Here is a 19,412-nt window from a genome sequence, read left to right as displayed (position 1 = left end):
TTTTTTAAGACGTCATCCAGAAATAGTACCAAGAAAGCCTGAAGCTGTGACTAACGCCAGTTCTTGTGTTAGTGAATCAAACATAAGAAATTGGTTCGCCGAAATAGAAAGTGTTCTAAAAGAAGAGGGTTGTTTTGAAGTACTGAAGGATCCTGAACGTGTATTCAATGGGGACGAAACAAATTTTGTGTTGTGTCCAAAAAATTCAACAGTTCTAGCTCCTAAGGGTACAGAAAACGTTTATGAAATAGAACAAGGTAAATCCAAGTCCGCTGTGACTGTTATGTTTACTTTTTCTGCATCAGGGAAGGTAGTGCCTCCAATGATCATATATCCATACAAGAGGATTCCTACAGATATTGTTCGATCTGTCCCAAATCACTGGGGGATCGGCCATAGTGATAGTGGCTGGATGAAGGCCGAGGTATTCTTCGAATACATAGGAAATGTATTCAACCACTATTTGATTAAGGAAAAGGTAAAGTTACCTGTAATTTTATTTGTGGATGGACATAAAACCCATCTCACTTATCAATTGAGCCAGCTCTGTACAGAACTGAAAATTGTAGTGGTTGCCCTATATCCAAATGCGACGAGGATTCTTCAACCAGCTGATGTTGCTGCTTTTAGGCCTATCAAATATCATTGGAAGCAGGGTGTCATGGAGTGGCGCAGAACTCACCCGAATGATGCCATAACCAAATTAAATGTTGCTCCAATCTTGAAAGATGTCATACCCACTGTGAAACCCAAGACACTTGAAAATGGATTTAAAGCCTGTGGCCTGTGTCCATGGGATGTAAACAAGATCGATTTTTCTAAATGCTTGGGTAAAGATTCTGCTGTCCTGGGAACTACTGACTGTGACGATGATCTTGATTCTCCAACTATGACCAAGAGCTCATTTGAACTAATAATAGGAGACCAGATGTTGACTGAGTTCAAGAACATCGAGCGTGTAGTCCAAAATGAGCAGAAACCTAATGAGTTTTACCTTCTTTACAGACTATGGGAGGAATTTGAGAGAGGTAGGCCTAAAGCACATTCCATGAAGAATAGGCCTAAGTGTACTGAAAAGTCTACCCAGACAGAAGATATTTCTGAAATATCTATGCCTGCAGATTATAATATACAGTTGGAACATAACTATTCAACTCCAACAAAGGAGTTATTGGATCGGCCAAGCAAAAGTGTTGTTACGCCAGTAGCTCAAGGTGAGTCTACTCCTTTAACCCAAAGTAGTGCAAACACTTCAGTACTATCTGACGTTTTGACATGGCCAGAAACCCCTAAACGTAAAGGAACTAAAGTAATTGAAAGGGTGCCCTTTGTAGTAACTTCCAAGAAATGGAAGGAGCTTTTTACAGAGAAGGAAAAAAAGAAGAAACAAGAAGATTTAGCCAAAGCTGAGCGAAAGAGAAAAAGAGAAGAAGCAAGGAAGAAAACAGAAGAAAACAAAATGTCAAAAAAATTGAAGAAAGAAAATCAAATGGTTAAAACGAGCAAACAAAAAAATGCTATTGCCATAAAGAAACCTAGGCCTAATGTTGGTTTCAGTGTTGGAAGTGAAAAAACAGATGAGTCTAATAGTGCAAAAAAAGAAAGGCAAAAAGTGTTAACTATGAAGGACATTAAATTGTTAAAGAATAAAAATTATAAATCGGAAATGTTAAAGAAGTTTGAAGAACAATGCAGTTCTGAACATGATGACAAAAAACAAGCCAGTCCTGCACTTGTTGATAAAGTTACCCCTACATCCAGCTTGGGAAAGAAAAGTGTTAAAACACATGTTTCTGGACTCTGTTACTCTTGCGGGCGTGGTTTTAAAGCTAATGACGAAGCTGCAGAGTGTGATTTGTGTGACAAGGTTTACCATGTGACATGTGTTGTCAGTGAAAGTGGTCTAATTGACAAAAATGACCCTGTGTTTATCTGTCAGCCTTGTTTGAAATTTGGTGATGACATTTTAAACGATTTAGGCTCGAATTTTTAATTTTTTTAGGTGGGATTTAGCCTACACTGAAACTGAACTTTCTTGTTTTATATACAAGCGGTTTATATACAAACGAACAAGAACAGTATTTTATTCCTGTTTGACAAACGAACAAGAACAGTATTTTATTCCTGTTTTTTCGATACTTTTTTTGATATTTTATGACATACAAATACATTTTTATGACTATTTGTTATGTATTTTCATTCACTTCTTACTTATTTCCTTTCAGGTAATTTTAGAAATTAGTCATAATGCTAGAAATACACAAATAACTAGGAATATACATAAAAATATTCAGTGCCAACTACTGTGCCCCTAGGGTGCCAATGACTATGAAATGTGTGCCAACAACTGTGCCCTATGTACATTTTTTTTAAATTTGTTATAAAAAATAGATGTAACACAAGAAAAGAAAATACAATAATTCCTATAGAATTTTAAACCTTCAAACAATGTATTCAACAACTTAAATCACCAAAATTCTGATTCCACTGTAAACGGTTAAACTTTAAACAGAAAATTTGTCTTAAGGTGCCAACAACTGTACCATTCACCCTATTATATTCATTTTTTTATTCTAGGCCTAAATGTAAATAATTAAATAAAAGGTTAACAAAATAAAATAATTTTAGTATTGTTTTCGTATTGAAATCAATAAACCATTCATATTTCTTGTTCAGTAGTCAGAAACAAGGTTACTATTCCGGCCATGAGGAAGATATATAACATAATTACGTGAATTCGTCAATCAACTGCGGGTTACCACTGCATTTTGCCGCTCCTGGACTTCAACCGGCGTAAGAATAAGCTACATTTTACTGCGTGAAAAAAACGCACGTGTGGCATACAACAGCGGGAATTCAAGCAGCGTGAAAATAAGCTACATTTTACTGCGTGAAAAACGCCCATGTGGCCGTAGCCTTAGGCAAAACGTATTATTTTAACAAATACTAAGGACTCTATATTAAAGCTATTTCGATGGCTCTTATTGATACCATAACAAATTAAAAAATATATCAAAACAAGGTTCCATAACTAGTTATAAACGTCCTTGAATCGGACAGCACCAACTAGTTTATAAAAACATTTATACAAAATTTCAAACTCTTATATAAAACCATTATTATAAATAAACATAAACAAGAGAATAAAATTATAGTGTTGAGCCTTATACTATGGACGGACTATTAACAGGTACCTGGTACCGGTACATATACTAAATGCAAAATATTTTCTTTTGTGGAATATTTGTACAGTTAACTTTTTCGTAAAGGAGTATAAGAAGGATGTTTTTTACATCAACAGTTTTCTCCCGTGTTCATCCATGCTGCAATAATGGCTGATTTTAAACTCTCAATTTAATAATTTGTGTAGTAGGCTACATAATTTTGCCAAATGGTTGAAACCACATGCATAACATAAGCCTTAGTTTTTATTTTTTATTTTTATTTATTTATTTTTTTAGCAGCTATTCAGCTGCTACTTTCATACTTTTTTCAGAATCGGATGGCCTTGTTACTATTTAACGATTACTAATATTGACTTCAATGGTCTAGTGGTAGAGCACAGGGCCTAGGCCTGAGGTCCTAGGTTCAAATCCTGCCAATCACCAATGAATTTTATCCATATGATAATGCCGCAACCCACTAGAACTAGCCTGAAGTAACGTGTAAAACAATTCCGAGCTAGAACTAGCGTCCTAGAATGTGACGGTGGGACATAAAAAAAAATGTAAAAAGTACAATTCAACGTTGACTTTTAGTTAGATAGCATCATTAATTCATAGCCCAATGACAAATTACATCTGGGTGCAAAATAAAATTTGCTCGGGTTTGAACCTACAACCTCTAGATTTGAGGGCAAGCACTATTACCACTCAACTTCGTAGACAAGTTGAGAGGACGTCATTTAACACATCGGTGATGGGTTTTGATATCCATCTGGCTTATTAGTCAGCTAGAAAACTTGGGTTAACCTTAGTTAAAGTGGTTGATTATTCTTTAAAACTTGGGTATTCTCAACCGGAAGCACTCAAAGCTAGTCTGCAGGCAATTTCTACCATATTCTGTGGCGAGGAGTCTTGGAAACAGATGTAAACTTCTCGGGGCTGAGGCATGAAAAACAACCGCCTGAAAACCAATCACCAAATTAGATACGGTAGAATAGGTTTTTGCCCTCATTAGAACACAAAAGACTTAAGTAAAAATGTTGCGCTTAGAGTTGGTTAGATAGTAAAAACATCATTTATTGTTTTTGTAAGCCAAACCCGTGGTTGACAGAGGAGGGGAGTTGAAATTAATCAGCTGTTGAGAGAAATAAAAATAAATATCTTTATCAATCCTAGTTGTTCTGCCCGTGCCTCGCCACGGGGAGAGAACGCAGACAAGATATGGCGGTTCTTCACTACCTTGTCCAATGCAAACTGCTGGATTATCAGGCGTGAATAAGACAAAAACCATTCAAAGTGTTTATGAAACGATTTTATTTTTTTTTAAGTGTTTAGTCACATGATAATCAGATGGGAAGTTAGTTGTGCATAAGGACTTTTAGGAGACAGACAAACATCTATGAATATATTAATTATGTATGTAAGCCGATTCTTTGCGTCAAAATTTTGGGTGACTGGGACGTCATAGAATGACGGGAGAGGGCTCAAATTATAGGTCTCAATCCCTTGACGGCGGGAAAAATAGTGAAATTCCCTAAATTTTAACACGAAATTAGATATAACGTTAAATGTTCTCCATAAGAATAGCATTAGAAGCTATTTACTGCTGATTTTTGTTTACTTCAATACAGCTGATCGTGATTTATCATTAGCCAGTAGGCAATATTAGATTTGGATTACTCATTTGCCAGTCAAATCTGCAATGTAATGTATACTATATAAAATCAGGGATAACGTTACCTATAATAATTAAGACTTCTTAGTTACTCTTAGAAAGTTGAAAACAATTTATTGTTTTACTGCAATTTGCAAACTTGTGTATTTTTAAGTAAATTAGTAAAGCGTATGATAAGTAGTAGAATCATAGGAGATGGCTCAAATCAAAGGAATTAAACTTAGAATGGCTGAATAATAATGACGTTTTCGTCTAATTTGAAGGTTATTTTTGTGTTGAGGGAATGTTTAACGTGAAATAACCACATTGACTAAATATTAAACGATTCAAAATTAAATTGAAAACTCCTACTTTGTTTTGATTTCAAAACATATGTTAAGGATTTATTGTACACTTTTTATGTAAATTTAACTAACATTTATATTTTAGTGTATAGTAGTGTTTAATCAATATTGTATCAAGTGGAATAACCTCAACGGCCACTGTAAGAGAACAATTTGTGAATAAAGATGAAATAGGTTCGTAGATGTATTTGTTCATTAAGTAAGTACTGTACTATGACAAGTTCCAATGAGCGGAAAAATAATTTTGTTTGGAGGAGATTTTAACCTTTTTTGCTTCAAGCAAAAAATGTTAAAATAATATAGCCTAAGCCTAGAATGCACGGTAGTAGGGAGCATCCATATCTAACAGTAAAACCTAGAGTTAGTTAGTTTCCGTTTCTTAAAACTAACCAAAAATATGCATGTCGAAGATGCTGATGAAAAGTAATTTCGTGATTGGTTTCGATAACTGGGTAAAATGGAACCTAACAAACCCCCAACCAGTCGGTAAATAACCAGTCGGTTAGGTTGGACCCTAACCGGTCGCAAAATAGTTAGTAATCAGGCATTGGTTAGGTCCTTTTTTGATAGAATATGTAAAGTCAACCGCACATTTAGGAGGAATACCACCACATAAACTTACTCTAGGCTAATAGTAGTTTTTTAGATGTTGATCAGAAACAAATGTAGGGTTAAGTTTGGTCAATGGGATGCCTCTACTTTATACTAATTTTTGTTAAACCTTTACAAAAGGAGCATAAACTTAGAAATAATAACTGGGTCGGGGTGTTAATTTAGCGGTTGAAAAAAATTTCAACAAAGCAAGACAAACAACAAACTGATTTTTTACGCAAAAGATATGTTGTACTGGGATATCTATGCATAAACATAGATAATTTGATTCTGAGTTTGTTTAAAATATTACGACAATTTGTTTAACATTTGAGCTTTTTGGGGGCCACTAGTTCCATTTTAAATATTACAGACGACAAAATTACAGCGATGTTGAAAAAAAATTATGCTTACCCTACAATCCAATAAGTGAGTGGTTTTGACTTCTTTCCAGAGTCAGTTTTGGCGGGAGGACACTCAAACAGCATTGCATGTTCTTTGTTAGCAATCAATGTTTTATTGATCAAGCACTCCGATACTTCTTGAACTTTCAGCTTCTGTAAAAAAAGGGGGTTGTTAATGAACCAATAATCATTCAATAAATCAACAAAACTTGAATGGAGGTTCTGAGATACAATAAAATAAAATAAGTCATTGAGGTTTAGAGAAAAATGTGTTATTAGGTTATTTTGATGGAAACATTTTGTTATAGAGGTTAATTTAGCATTGGTTATGTCGTTTTCAAGGGGTTTAAAAAAATGTACTTATGAAAGCTGGGCCGTGTAAACAAGGTAGTAAAAATTTTGATGTTTTATAGGTTCTTTCATCAACCTCTTCAAATTTAAGACGACAAGCCAGAAATTTTGTTCATGAAACTAACTTAACATGAACTAATTGATTAAATGACATTCAATAGCCATTTTTAGACAATGCAATAAATTAACCCCAATTGTTAATTTTCCAAAAAGTTAAGACATTCACCTTAAACCGCACAGTATTCTGTAGCAGCTCGTGTATAAGGGGAGCCAGGGTGCGGAAGTTGTGAAGAATGTGCCTCAGTTGCCCAGACGCTGTGAGCGTAGGGTTGCTGAGAATCACCCCCTCAGCACAGTCCAGATGTACGTAGCAGAACAATGGGTTCTGATCTCCAGCGGTCAATCTGTACAGCACAGAAAGGGAGAATTATAAACAAAGCAGTGGTAACAAAAACAGAGTTTGGGCCGTTTCCTTGAGAAAAAATGTTAATGGCATTCAAACTTGTACACAAAAATTACAGTAAACCCGTACGGCATGTTTGACCCACATTTTAAGACAAAGATAATTGAATTATGCATGTCGAATGAATGGAGATGACAGCTTTGTTTCTGAATAAAAGATTGGTTCTTTGGCCAGGGTCATTTATTCAAAGCCTAGTAAAATTATCACAGACAGCTGGGTCCATTTTCATTTTCGAACAATAAATAGCTAATTTTTTTAGGATTTAACATTAAACCTTCTGTCTACTAGGCGAGCACTATCACCATTCAACTATCCAACTACCTATAGTCCTCTTAAAACTCTCTTTGGACATTGTCATTTGCCAAACGCACTCCCAAAGACTTATTCAGTGCTAAAAAACACACTTCGAGCAATGCTATATTAATGAATATGCCAGATATTAAGAAAACACAGGTTTCTATAGCCTACTGTCTTCAAAACTCACATGCAAATTGGAGGTGTTGAAAGAAAATCAGCTAATAAGGTATTTAAAAAACTGTACGAATTCCTCTAATATAAATTTAAGAGAGTTGAAAGCTTAAGAGCAGTTTCAGATTAAAGTTTTGATAAAAGAACAGGAAAAATAATTACTACCCTCACATAATGTCAGTAATAATTTGATGAGGCAAGGATAAACATGATAACATTTTGAATATCATCCCTCGGTTTTGTTGTTGTTTTTTATTCTTGAAAACAATCCTGCATGATGGTTTTCCAAACTATACCTCACTTTTCTAATTGAAAAAATATCAAGTATAACATTGATTTACCTCATGGGTAAGGAGTATTCAACATCAGACAGTAGATTCCTTCCAATTTCCGAGAGATCAAACAATCTACTCCCGGCTCCACTCTGGAAAACAATTCTTTTTAGTAAAAATAATAACGAGATTTTCATAATGAAAACACCAACAATTGATAGAGCAACATGCCCTTGTTCATATTCTTGTAGTGATCCCCAAATTATTGACAAAAATATTTATAAACTGATAAAAGTACAAAAACACATTTTAAATAGTGATTGAACATATTTTAAGGAGACGACCTATTTAGGAATTTGTTTCAGCACAGCAGTTTTTTGAAGGTTTTTGAGAAAGTGATTAATTTTTTAGGTAGGCTTTAGCCCGGTTTGTTTTTAGTTTTTACATTTCTTCAGGCTAGGCCTAGACAGTTGAAGCATGATCACTTTGATAAAATCAATTGGTGATTGGTGAAATTTGAACCCGGGACCTCAGGGACCAAAGTCCCACATTCTAACACTACACCAGCTTGCTTCTATTGAAGTGAATTTTTTTTTGTCCTAGGAAAAATATGGTTTGAAAACTAAATTTTCCAAGCTATTTAATTATCTAAACTTAAGAAAAAAAAAAATAAATTCCAAGTACAAAGTATAAATAAACTCGCAAGTATTTACATTTAGCGACGTCCATTCGTCAAGGTCGTCGGAGAAATCAGAGTCGGAGAGGATGGAGTCAGTGGCTCGTTCTCTCTCAGCCCTTCGTCCAAGTATTGGAGCAGCTTCGTCACTTACTACACTTGACGCGGCCTGACTTGTCGAGTCTTCTGATGTCTCGTACATGTCACGACCTGCCCAATACGGATGAATTTGTAACAAAGAAGAAAATAAAAAAATCCTGCATATTGCTTTGGATCAAACAAGCAAACTAAACAATCTTTAAAATGTTATAAATCATGAATAAAGTATTTCCAATTCTGAACCTTCATAGGCAAGCTCTATATCCACTCACCCACTCCTAGAAGACAATGATCACTGAATTAAATCATAGATAGATCATAGATCACTGGATCAACTGATGAATAAAGCCTTTTTTTTTAAATGGCTTTAGGCCCTGGTTTTAAAGGATTTTGTGGTGGATCGGTTTTAACAGAAGGCCAAAGAAGGTATGCAGAAGGCAGGAATGTTTTACCTTACTGAAGAAAGTAGATGAAAATTTGCAAATAAACATATAGAATTTTCCGGGCTAGTGTTTATGCATTAATTTGTGAATTTTCACCTACTTTCGTCAGTAAGTAATCCTTAAAAATCATCTAAATTTAGTTTTGCTAGATACTCAATTTGCATCAACAACAAAAATACACAATGAAAATGTTGGGCTTTAAGTACAATTATATTTTGTCATCCTGTTGCTAATATTTTGAAGATCTCATTTGCGCATGGAAGAAAATAGTTTGTTGTCCCTGAATGAATGAATAGTTTAGATTAGATAAAGTGTTATTTTTATGACTTCTTACCTGTACTAAGGCTATCATCTGGACTAATTCTGTGCTTCAGGATGGAAGTCACTTCTTGTGGTTTTTTAGAGGTGCTTGGACCTTAAACATAAAACCTCTAGATAACACAGTTATTGTATAAAACATGTACATTAGAAATTAAGATATTATTGCCAAATAAATGGTAATTTAATAAAATAGGTAATATTGTTTAAGTTTAAAGTTTGCAGTGTTACTCGGAACAGTAATACAGAAATCTGATATACTGTGAAAAATTTTTTTTTAAATACAGTAGAATGGTAACACAACCGATTGTCAAATCTAGGTCTTCGGGTGATGATTGCATTGTTGAAAGAGTGAAACTAGAGGCCAACGTTTTGGATAGAAGATGTATAGCTGCTATGCATATCGAACGTCGGCCTCTAGTCTCTCTTTCAACGACACGGTCATCACCCGAATACCTAAATTTGACAATCTGCCATAACCGTTGTAGCGTATCATCTAGAATAACACAACCGGTTTAAGCTTACTTGGTGTAGATTTTGGTGAGAACTCTGCAGTAGTACTTACTTACTTACTTGGATACTTGGAGAATTCCCACTGGTATCGCATCAGCGACGTGGTCGTCAGGTTTTTTTACTTTTCTTGCTTTTAATTAATATAAAATTGATTCATTTCCTCTTCAGGGATGCACATGGCCTAGACATATATTTCATCAACACTGTAGTAGGCCGCTTGACTTAAAAATGTTTTTAGCAGGTTTTTGAATTTGTTGATAGAAGGCTCTTGTGTGATGTACTGAGGCAATTTGTTGTAAATCTTTATACTATTGAAGTAAGGGCTCTTGCTTGCAAGGGTGGAATTTACTTGTGGTACATGAGGATTTGTTGCTCTTCTTGTATTGTAATTGTGGACCATGCTGTTAGTTACAAAAATATTAGGATTCTTCTTAACGAGCAATGCAGATTCCAATATAAAGAGAGACGGAAGTGTGAGTATGTTCAGTTCTTGGAACAGAGGTTTACAGTGTGTCCGTCTATGGACTCCACATATTCTTCTAATTGCACGTTTTTGAAGGATGAAGATACGTTTTGCCTCACTACAACTACCCCAAAATACCAAACCATATGAAACTATGCTATGAAAGCAGCCATAGTAAACCTTAAGGAGAATCTCGATGTCAACCAGCTTTTGTAGTCTAAACAGCAGGTAGGTGACAGATGACAGTCTGGGCGCTATTGCATCGACATGCGTTCCCCAATTTAGGTTCTCCGTAATGTGTAGACCCAAGTATTTGGTTTCACTACAGGTTTCAAGAGGTACCCCGTCCAAGGTCAATATCGGAGGTGGTTCAGGCTTCTTCCTGTTATAAAACTCCATTAATTTGGTTTTACCAGAATTTAGGACCAGATGATTTTTGCTACACCAAGTTGACATTTCAAGTAAGCCAGTTTGGGTGTTTTCAATTGTGATATTTCGATTTGGGCTTGGGACTAGGTGACAGGCGTCATCAGCAAAAAGCCATAAATTTCCAGAAGATATGGAGCCAGGCAAGTCATTCACGTATAACAGGAATAGGATGGGCCCAAGGTTTGATCCCTGGGGGACACCGATGTTCAGAGCTGGTGAAGGAGACGATTTATATGTCCGGAGGATGTTGTCAGGGCCTCTGTGCTTCAAGGATACAATCATGTGTCGATCTTTAAGATAGGATGAAATCCATCGCAGTGGGTTTCCAGAAATGCCAAGTATTCGCAGCTTATCCAGAAGGATCCCATGGTCAAGAAGATCAAAAGCCTTTGTCATGTCGTAAAAGAGACATAGTAAGCTGTCAGAAATGTCAAGGTGGTTATATACTTCCTTTAATAGGGCGAAAATGGCATCACAGGTAGACATGTTTTTTCTGAACCCAAATTGGTTTTTTGACAAGATGTTATTTGTTTCAATAAAACTTAGCAGTCTTTTAAGAAAAATAATCTCAAAGATTTTACCAAAACAGGGCTGGACAGAAATAGGCCGGTAGTTACTTGCGTTAAGAGGATCATTCTTCTTAAATACAGGGACAACTTTTGAAGTTTTCAACGAATCAGGAAAGCAACCAGTTTCAAACGACTTGTTAATAGCGCAGGCCAATGCTTCAAAGATGTTTTCATTGCAAAGTTTGAGAAGGCTGCATGGGACTTCATCAATGCCAGAACTTTTTTTAGATCCTATTAATAAGACTACTTCACGAACCTCGGAGGCAGAAGTAAGAGACAGTACAAAGCGACTCGCTTCGAGATCAGTGGGTAACACAGGGGCTACATTATCTTTAGCCAATGTACATATTTCCTGTATTTGTATTTGTTGAATTTTCACCAGAAGTGTTGAGTGAGGGTTTGGTTTGTGAATCTGGACACATGGTTGGAAGCCGGCAGTGATTTTGGATCCTAAACCAGAATAAAATATTAACAAGACAAATAAAAACAGGAAATGTGCTCCAGAAGACTGAAATTAGTCAGTAAAAAGCAATCAAAACACAAATCATGTTTTTAAAACACTGTCATCCTTCAAATTAACTGTAAATGGCATGACATTTTGTGAGCGTTGTAGTAAATTAATTAACTTTGTATCTAACCAACAAATGGTTTAAGCGCAAGGCTGAGAGTAATACTAAAAAAAACTTTTCAGCAAAAAAAATTACGTTTGCTCTCCAACGGGTTTTATTAGAAAACTTAATGAACTTCTTCTGCGCAATCCACTGCTTAGACAAATTTTAGCTCAAACATCAATGACAAATGGGTAAAGTTTTAAACGTCAAACAATTTCAACTTGAGTCAAGATTGAACCAGCAAACGTCTTTCCACAGAAGGATTATGGATTCTAACTCACAATAAGATTAATTGTAGACGGACAATTTTACCTATTAACATACCATTTGTCAGCCAGGGATAAAACTTGGATCTCTCGAACATGATGTAAAGTTGCCTGAGCTTGTTTAACATATACCGGCTCTGGCCCGGGATTTCCTTCAATCCTGAAAGATAAGAGCAGAAAACATATTTACTATTCTTGATGAAAAATGTATATTAACTAAAATAGCAGCGTTTATTAGCATTTTGCCTCCAATCTTAAATGTTCTGGAAGAAAATCTGAACGGAAAAACAGCAATTAAAGAAGAAACTGTATCGGAAGTGATGGATAATTTTGAGAAAAATTTCTGATGTGAATCTTTAAGGAGGTACATCTTCTAAAATAGTTTTTCTTGTTTTTTTGTTTATTTTTTGTAATTAGATCCTTAGAAGCATCCATTATCATAAGGTAATAAAAATTGGTAAAAATTATTGGCGTTAAATTTATTTTAAAACTTTTGTGACATCTAGTACTTACTTTACCGTGCAGCCTCCAGATTCCAACAGTAAGGCTAACAGACAGTCTTCCTACAAACCAAAAAATATTTATTAATTTTTAAAACTCTTTTTTCTTGTAAAATCTTAACTTTAACTATTCCAGTTCCAGATACAGTGATATCAGTCATCAAATTAACTTCTAAAGAATTGGTGTAAATACTTGCATTTATGGGATGAAATGTGTTGCTAAATTGCAACAGGTTTCGACTCAAATAGGAGTCATCGTCGGGCTAGTACAGATGTCTTCTTGCTTCATTCGAAGCAATTTTTAAGGTTAAAAATGAAGGGTAATTCTTATAGAAGAGTTATAGACATAACTCCCACCCAATTACTTCGTGTCCCATGCCATTGCAGTATTACCCCTTGTTTTTAACCCAAAATTTCAAATGAAGCGAGAACACACCTGTACAGGCCCGGCAATGACTCCTATGTGAATCGGAACCGGTTGCAATTTAGCAACACATTTGATCTCATAAATGAAGATATTTACACCAATTCTTTAGTATTTAAATGCAATCAGGAGGCTAAAATTCTATTGCCAAATTAACACACTATTTCATACAGCTTTATCCGTGGGAGTATACCCCAACATAAAAAACCACAGCCAAAGTATATGGCGTGTGCTGCAACCTGTAAGTCAAGTTTATAACTACAACACTTGGGCTTTGGGCTATATTGTTAATTTTGTATATTGTTTTGCCTAATTTTAAAAATCAGTAGAAATCGGTGGAAACAGGATGGGTAGGCCTAGATTATTATTATGTGAGCTGCACCTTGGAATCAAAAAACTTTACTACTTATACTCAACCTAATTATGTGCGAGTTCACAAAAATCATGTTTAAAAGAATTCAAACTTAAGTGTTCAAAAGTTCAAATAATGAAGGATTATTACAAGAATGGGCATGGTGAAATCAATAATTAATCTATTACTGTAGGTTCAAAGGAATGAATTCTTGTCTATTTAAAGTTTTTTTTTTTTTTTGTTTTTTTTGCTTTGTTTGAGACAAGATTACAATCATTCTTTCTCTACATACCTGACCAACCACCAGCAGGAACCAGCGACCCTGTGGCAGGAAGTACGTGAGGGTGACAGCCGGCTGCCCTCTGTTGCATGAAGCCGGGAAAACTTCTCTCCACATAACAAGGTTACGAACACTTTCCGATCGCGAAAGTAACAAAAGTCCGTTGTGACGACACCAAGCATTCACATCCACTAGGTCTTCTCTATTGAAATGAGAGGCTAGAAGATATCCCTGCAAATTCAAAATGTTTAGATACCGTAATATTAACGATTCACATTTTTTGTTTAGAGTAATCAAATCATATAAGTCGATGTAACTAACCTTATAAAACAGACAGGAGCCGATGATTGAGTAAAGCCTCTGGCAGTCGTCTTCATCGTTCTGGAAAAATAGAATCATTACATGTTTACTACAAGAACAAACACATGTAGCAATGTGTAGTTGAAAATCCATGTAATGATGGTCTTTTTCAATTCATTAAAATCTATTAACAAAAAACTATTATCAGAAACATTTGTCCTACTGTTGCAAAATAAAATCTATCTAACCCAAAATTTACTTACCAATCTATTTATGGTCATACAGTAAACCTTCATGAATCCTCCTAACTAATCCAGGTTCCTAGTCATCAGCATTAATGAAATATGGATGAAAATTAAAAATCTTAAATGATGAAGTGCTTTCTAGGATAGCTTGTACTTCATCATTACTAAGTGATGGGTGGAACTAGCTCAAGCCAACATGATTGCTTCAAATAGTCTAGTCACCCACTAAGAATAATGTCTGTAAGCACATTTTTAATTTAGCTGCATTAAATTATTAAACACTACTGTGAAATTGCTGTCGGGATTAGGCATAGCTGATTTTATTTGGTCTGAATTTATTATGGTTTAGTTTCCTACAGTAACTTATATTTTTAATTTAACAGTTGTGTACCTAAGGTATGTTAATGCTAAGTTTTTCCCATGGTTCAACATAAACGTATCACATATTTTTTCTTTCAAAATAAACATATTGGATTATTTTTCACAATTTTTTTATTAGGTAACTAAGTCTAAACCATACTTACATATCCTCCAAAATCATTGGACTCAAGTTCACTTAGGGCATCATCAATTTGAACCTGTCCACAAAATTCAACTTCAATTAATGTTACAAATAAAATGTAAACAGTACAAGTGAAAAAGTATTTAATTGCCCCAAAACATTACAACTTAAATTTATTGAATTCGTTGATTTTCAGCATAAAAAATATCTGTTGATGTATAGGATAAGTAAGCAAAATTTGTAACTATTATCGGTATTGACTTTTGTACAGCAATAATGTTGTTTTTATACTTAATTTTAAAGGCTAGTATTTTAACCGAGTAATTAAATACTCAAAACAAATAAAAATTTAAATGCCACTACACTCACCCATTTCTAAAAACGTTTAGATTATGCTTCATAGCTAATAATCCTCTACAGCTTTTCTCAACCCAAATACACAAGCAGCAAAAAATTTATACCTGAGCGTCTCTTGGCAAGGCTATGAAATGAGCCGCTGGCAAGAAATCGAGAAACCTTTGAATATTTATCAAGGAAGAGCTGAGAAACTGGGCTTGCAACAGGGAGAAAACTCTGTCTAGGGCTGCATGGTGTTCTTTGAGAGAAAAACATCTGTAAACATAGAGCAAGAACAATCTATGATAACATGTGTAAAGTTAAACATGAAGTTTAAATATTACAATTACTCCCATTCAATGTTTCATTGGCCAAATAGTTTTATGGACGGATTTTATTCTTCCGCCAGACTACTTTTCACATCATTCGAAGATGTACGAGTAACGCTTAAATTTTATCAACTGTTTTATCTCTTATATTTGATTTATGTTCTACATAATGTATGCTTTAGGCTGACAAAGTGTCAAAGACCATGTGTTTCACTTAGAGAGAGGTTCAATGCTCTCCTATGTTCCTATGTTTCAGATATCCCTCAACAAAACTCTTAAAATTAAGTGAAGTTAAAAAACATTTAAAATAAATCTATACATTAGTAAATTTCCCAAGCAAGTAGGCATCACATGTGACTTAGCATGTTTCACAAATTAAACGTACGCAAAAGTAAACTTACCTCGATAAAGATTGATAAGTAAACTTTAAACATCGGACAATGTCGGTGTTCAACAAAATAGCTTCCTTTAATGAGCACCTGTTGAGAACAAACATTCAATATAGCTTTTGATGACAGAATTTACATCTTAAGCCAAATAACCTACAACTAAATTATTTACAGAAATTCTAGAAACATTCACTGGTAAAGAAATATAAAATAGTGCTCTCTCCTAACTAAAAATTAAAAATGTTTTCCATTAGGACACAGCAGTAACAATATTTTGAATTATTTTACATTTTATCAAATATCAGTTTCAATTTACAACTGTAATCCATGGTACAAATTTTTAACTAGAAAATAGGTTTATCAACAAAGCATGGAAATTGTTACTCGTCACTATCCTTATTTTGATTTGTAATTATTTTTTTTTCCTGGCAGTACTCTACATCAAGAATTTACAAAATTAGAAACAATCAATCTACAACTTTCACTACCGGTACCAATTGTCTTATAAAATAAATGAAGGTTGGAGACGGGCAATGTGTAACTAACGAGTAGTGATCTTTGAGTTTCAAGCAGATTGAATCTCAAAACTCGCCAATTGAATCTTAAACTGAAACCTTTTTGTTTTACAGATTTGGTTTTGACATATCACAAATAACCAGTGGTTTAATTTGCATACTAATGAATTGATTTATTGATTGTTGATTTGAATAATAGTTTATAAATAAGATCAGGAAATGAAGATTATTATAGATAAAATGTAAGGATAGGCGGATGGATTTGTACATATTGTGATAATTAAAATAACTAAAAATGTACTGATAGACAGGTTAATGGAAAGGTGTGCTGAAGAACTAATAGTTTTGTGGATTATTGATAAAAATGTTATTTCACCTTGAGTCTGGAATGGCTAGCAACAACAACTCCTTGTTCTCCGCAGTGTAAATGACATGAGCCAGCTGACCTTTGTGAACTATTGTGGTGCTGAAAAGTCAAAAATCAATAATTTATTTTCACATTACACAGAACAAGCAAAGCTGGAAACAGGTAAAATAGTCAAACATTTAAAATAAATAGGAACTAAAATAAAAAAATGATAAGATAGCCATGGTAGAGGTAGATATGTGAATACACAATTAAAAAATGTATAACTTTACATTTGATCAAAAATCAGTTTTGTTGCTTCTTGAATTAACTGTTCAAAAATTTCAACTGACTAGAGACAATCAGGCAGTTTATTATACATTTTCCCTAGATAAGAGGAAGAGTTTCAAGTTTGGAGAGCCTGCTATTGAAGTCTTCTGGAGTCGTAGCAAAATTCTGATCATCATCCCCTCAGTCACGTAGACATCATCATCGTATCCCAAAATCGCGACAAAATCATGAACATATCCCTTGAGCATGTGACATTATTATCCTCTGCTGCAATCACTGCTAAATTCTGATCATGTCCCACAGTCGTGTAGACATAGTCATCGTTTCCCGCAGTTGTGTAGACATCTTCATTTTCTCCTGCAGTCGCGGCACAATTGAGTATTCTCCGCGGTAACATGGTTGTAAAGCTAAAATTGTATATTGCTTTGCTACATACAAATTACATAGTGGTTGTGAATTAACAAATAAGGTCCCTATTTTGTTTCAAACTCCTGGTCCTAAGGTGGCTTGAACGAGATGAATTAATTTTATAATTTTAAGACACATAATAAACCAACCTAGTGACAGGTGACGGAATGAGTTGTCCAGCCATATGTGCTATGGTAAGGAACACTCCTCGAGCAGCTGCTAATGTGTTTTGGCGGGGGTAGCAGTACACCACCCCCTGGACTAGTCTCCGTTACCCCCTCCTGTGTTGCATACACCACCCAGAAAGGCAGTTCCTCCCCCGCCCTCTCCACCGTACCCGACACTATCTGCTTCACCAGCGGCGACTGCTCGACGGTGACCTAAAAGCAAATTTTTTAAGAGGAAAAATTACTGATTTCTGCTAAATACGCTAACTTGTTAACCAAGCCAAACTGATAAGACAGCTTATCGTAAACTATAGCATTTTATAAGTCGTAATAAGTTTGGTTGTATGTGATTATAAAACTATAATCGATTAAATAATATAATCAAACTTTCATGTCAATTTTATTAATTATATAAGTATCGCATCTTATATCTTTTTACAATAATAATGACGATGTCAATTACAATAATGTAGGGCCTATTGTTTAAAGACTGAATAAATGACTATTCAATGACTATACCTTATCTGGCTGTGAGACGGGTACTTGAGTGATATCGCATTCAGCGACTCTTTGTAACTGCAGTGTCACCTAAAAAAAGTATCATCAGTTTTATTTCTGTGAATTTTGTTATTAAAATAGTTCAAAATACCCCCACCGCAGCAAACCTGCAGACTAAGCTAATTCCCATTTGCCTGATTGGATTTACAATGAAATATCTCCTAAAAAAATATCATATCTATTCCCTATCTAAATCGCATTAGCTTAACAAGTAACTTAGGTTTGCTGCAACAGGGAGGGTAAAAAGTGTGTTTTTTTATGTTAATAGGCCTAGTTTATTATAAAATAAATGCATTTTCCAAATCCATAAACAGTCAAACTACAACAGTTCATTTATTCTCCATTACAATTTTTGTTGTATTTTCTCTGTAAGCATTAGGCGAATGATAACACTTTAACATACTAAATTATTTGTGTTTTTTTAAGCTCTACAAAATGGTTGTAAAAGAAAATGCAAAATTTTATGTTTTACAGGTAAAAAGTGGAAAACCCCCATTTTTAACCCGTAAAACCCCCCATGAAGAACAACTTTCCTATAGCCCGATCATGCTGGTTCGCGTACTCGTTCGAATAAATGTAGGTTTACATGTTTATACCAAATTGAATCAAAATCGGATAATTTTTGCTTAAATTATCGTGCTAACGGACACATATATATATGAATTTGAACGGATTGTGTTTTTGTCCTCTAAGGGACCTCAAAACAAAAAATTAAATTGGTCCTGAATAAGAATAAGAATAAGAATAAGAATAAGAATATCTTTATTGTCATTAAATACAAACAAAAGTACAATAGACAACGTCAAAATAAATACAAACTTTCTATGGATTAGGTCAATTGTGTTGAAAGAAAATAAGTTACAACAGGAATTGAAAAGGGAAAAAACAATGAACTATACATTAGGTATTTGGTATTCTAAAAATTCTTTTACTGAAAAAAAACTTCTGTCAAGAAGCCAAACAGCCAATTTATTTTTAAATTTATTAAAGCTAAGCTCTTGAAACGATACAGGTAGCTTATTAAAGATCTGTATTTGGAGGAATTTGTGGCTATTAGTTGATTTTGATAATCTTACTATCGGAATATCTAGGTGGTTACTTGTTCTAGTATTATAACTGTGAAATTCATTACGTTTTGGGAATGATGAAAGATTTTCTTTAACAAATAGCAAATTTTGAAAAATAAATATACACGGTAGAGTCATTATTCTGTGTTTGCTAAAAAAAGGTTTGCTGGTCGTTCTGCGTGGTATTTCAAAAATTATTCTCAGTGCTTTTTTCTGCCATGAGAAAACCTTTCTGGCTCCAGCGCTATTACCCCACAGAATGTTTCCATACAGAAGATGAGAGT

General features: G+C 34.5%; 1 protein-coding gene across 1 annotated transcript; it reads right to left on the bottom strand.

The window, feature by feature from the left end:
- Positions 1-3,630: 3,630 nt before the first annotated feature.
- LOC128993069 (protein inturned-like) lies at positions 3,631-17,520 on the bottom strand. Its single transcript, XM_054416824.1, has 17 exons — positions 17,486-17,520; positions 16,668-16,757; positions 15,789-15,866; positions 15,184-15,334; positions 14,745-14,798; positions 13,997-14,056; positions 13,688-13,906; positions 12,633-12,682; positions 12,178-12,279; positions 11,588-11,692; positions 10,388-11,091; positions 9,285-9,365; positions 8,446-8,618; positions 7,802-7,884; positions 6,756-6,933; positions 6,189-6,331; positions 3,631-4,125 (listed from the first exon to the last, which is right to left on the bottom strand). Exons 1-17 carry the CDS (start codon positions 17,518-17,520, stop codon positions 4,014-4,016), a joined length of 2,418 nt encoding a protein of 805 aa, XP_054272799.1. The 3' UTR covers positions 3,631-4,013.
- Positions 17,521-19,412: the final 1,892 nt, after the last annotated feature.

The sequence above is a fragment of the Macrosteles quadrilineatus genome, unplaced genomic scaffold (genome assembly GCF_028750875.1).
Source record: "Macrosteles quadrilineatus isolate MER2022 unplaced genomic scaffold, UCM_ALF_1.0 Scaffold_4__1_contigs__length_99947679, whole genome shotgun sequence".
Taxonomy (NCBI): domain Eukaryota; kingdom Metazoa; phylum Arthropoda; class Insecta; order Hemiptera; family Cicadellidae; genus Macrosteles; species Macrosteles quadrilineatus.
This window is presented reverse-complemented; position numbering and strand designations above follow the sequence as displayed.

Bases quoted from the DNA above. Each gene is read 5' to 3' on its own strand.
- LOC128993069 (XM_054416824.1), bottom strand. From the start codon at position 17,520: ATGGCTGGACAACTCATTCCGTCACCTGTCACTAG. The intron at 15,867-16,667 runs GTGAAATAACAT...TGTTCTCAACAG, and splicing joins CTAGCCATTCCAGACTCAAG to GTGCTCATTAAAGGAAGCTA. The intron at 13,907-13,996 runs GTTAGTTACATC...TTGAATTTGCAG, and splicing joins GCTCCTGTCTGTTTTATAAG to GGATATCTTCTAGCCTCTCA.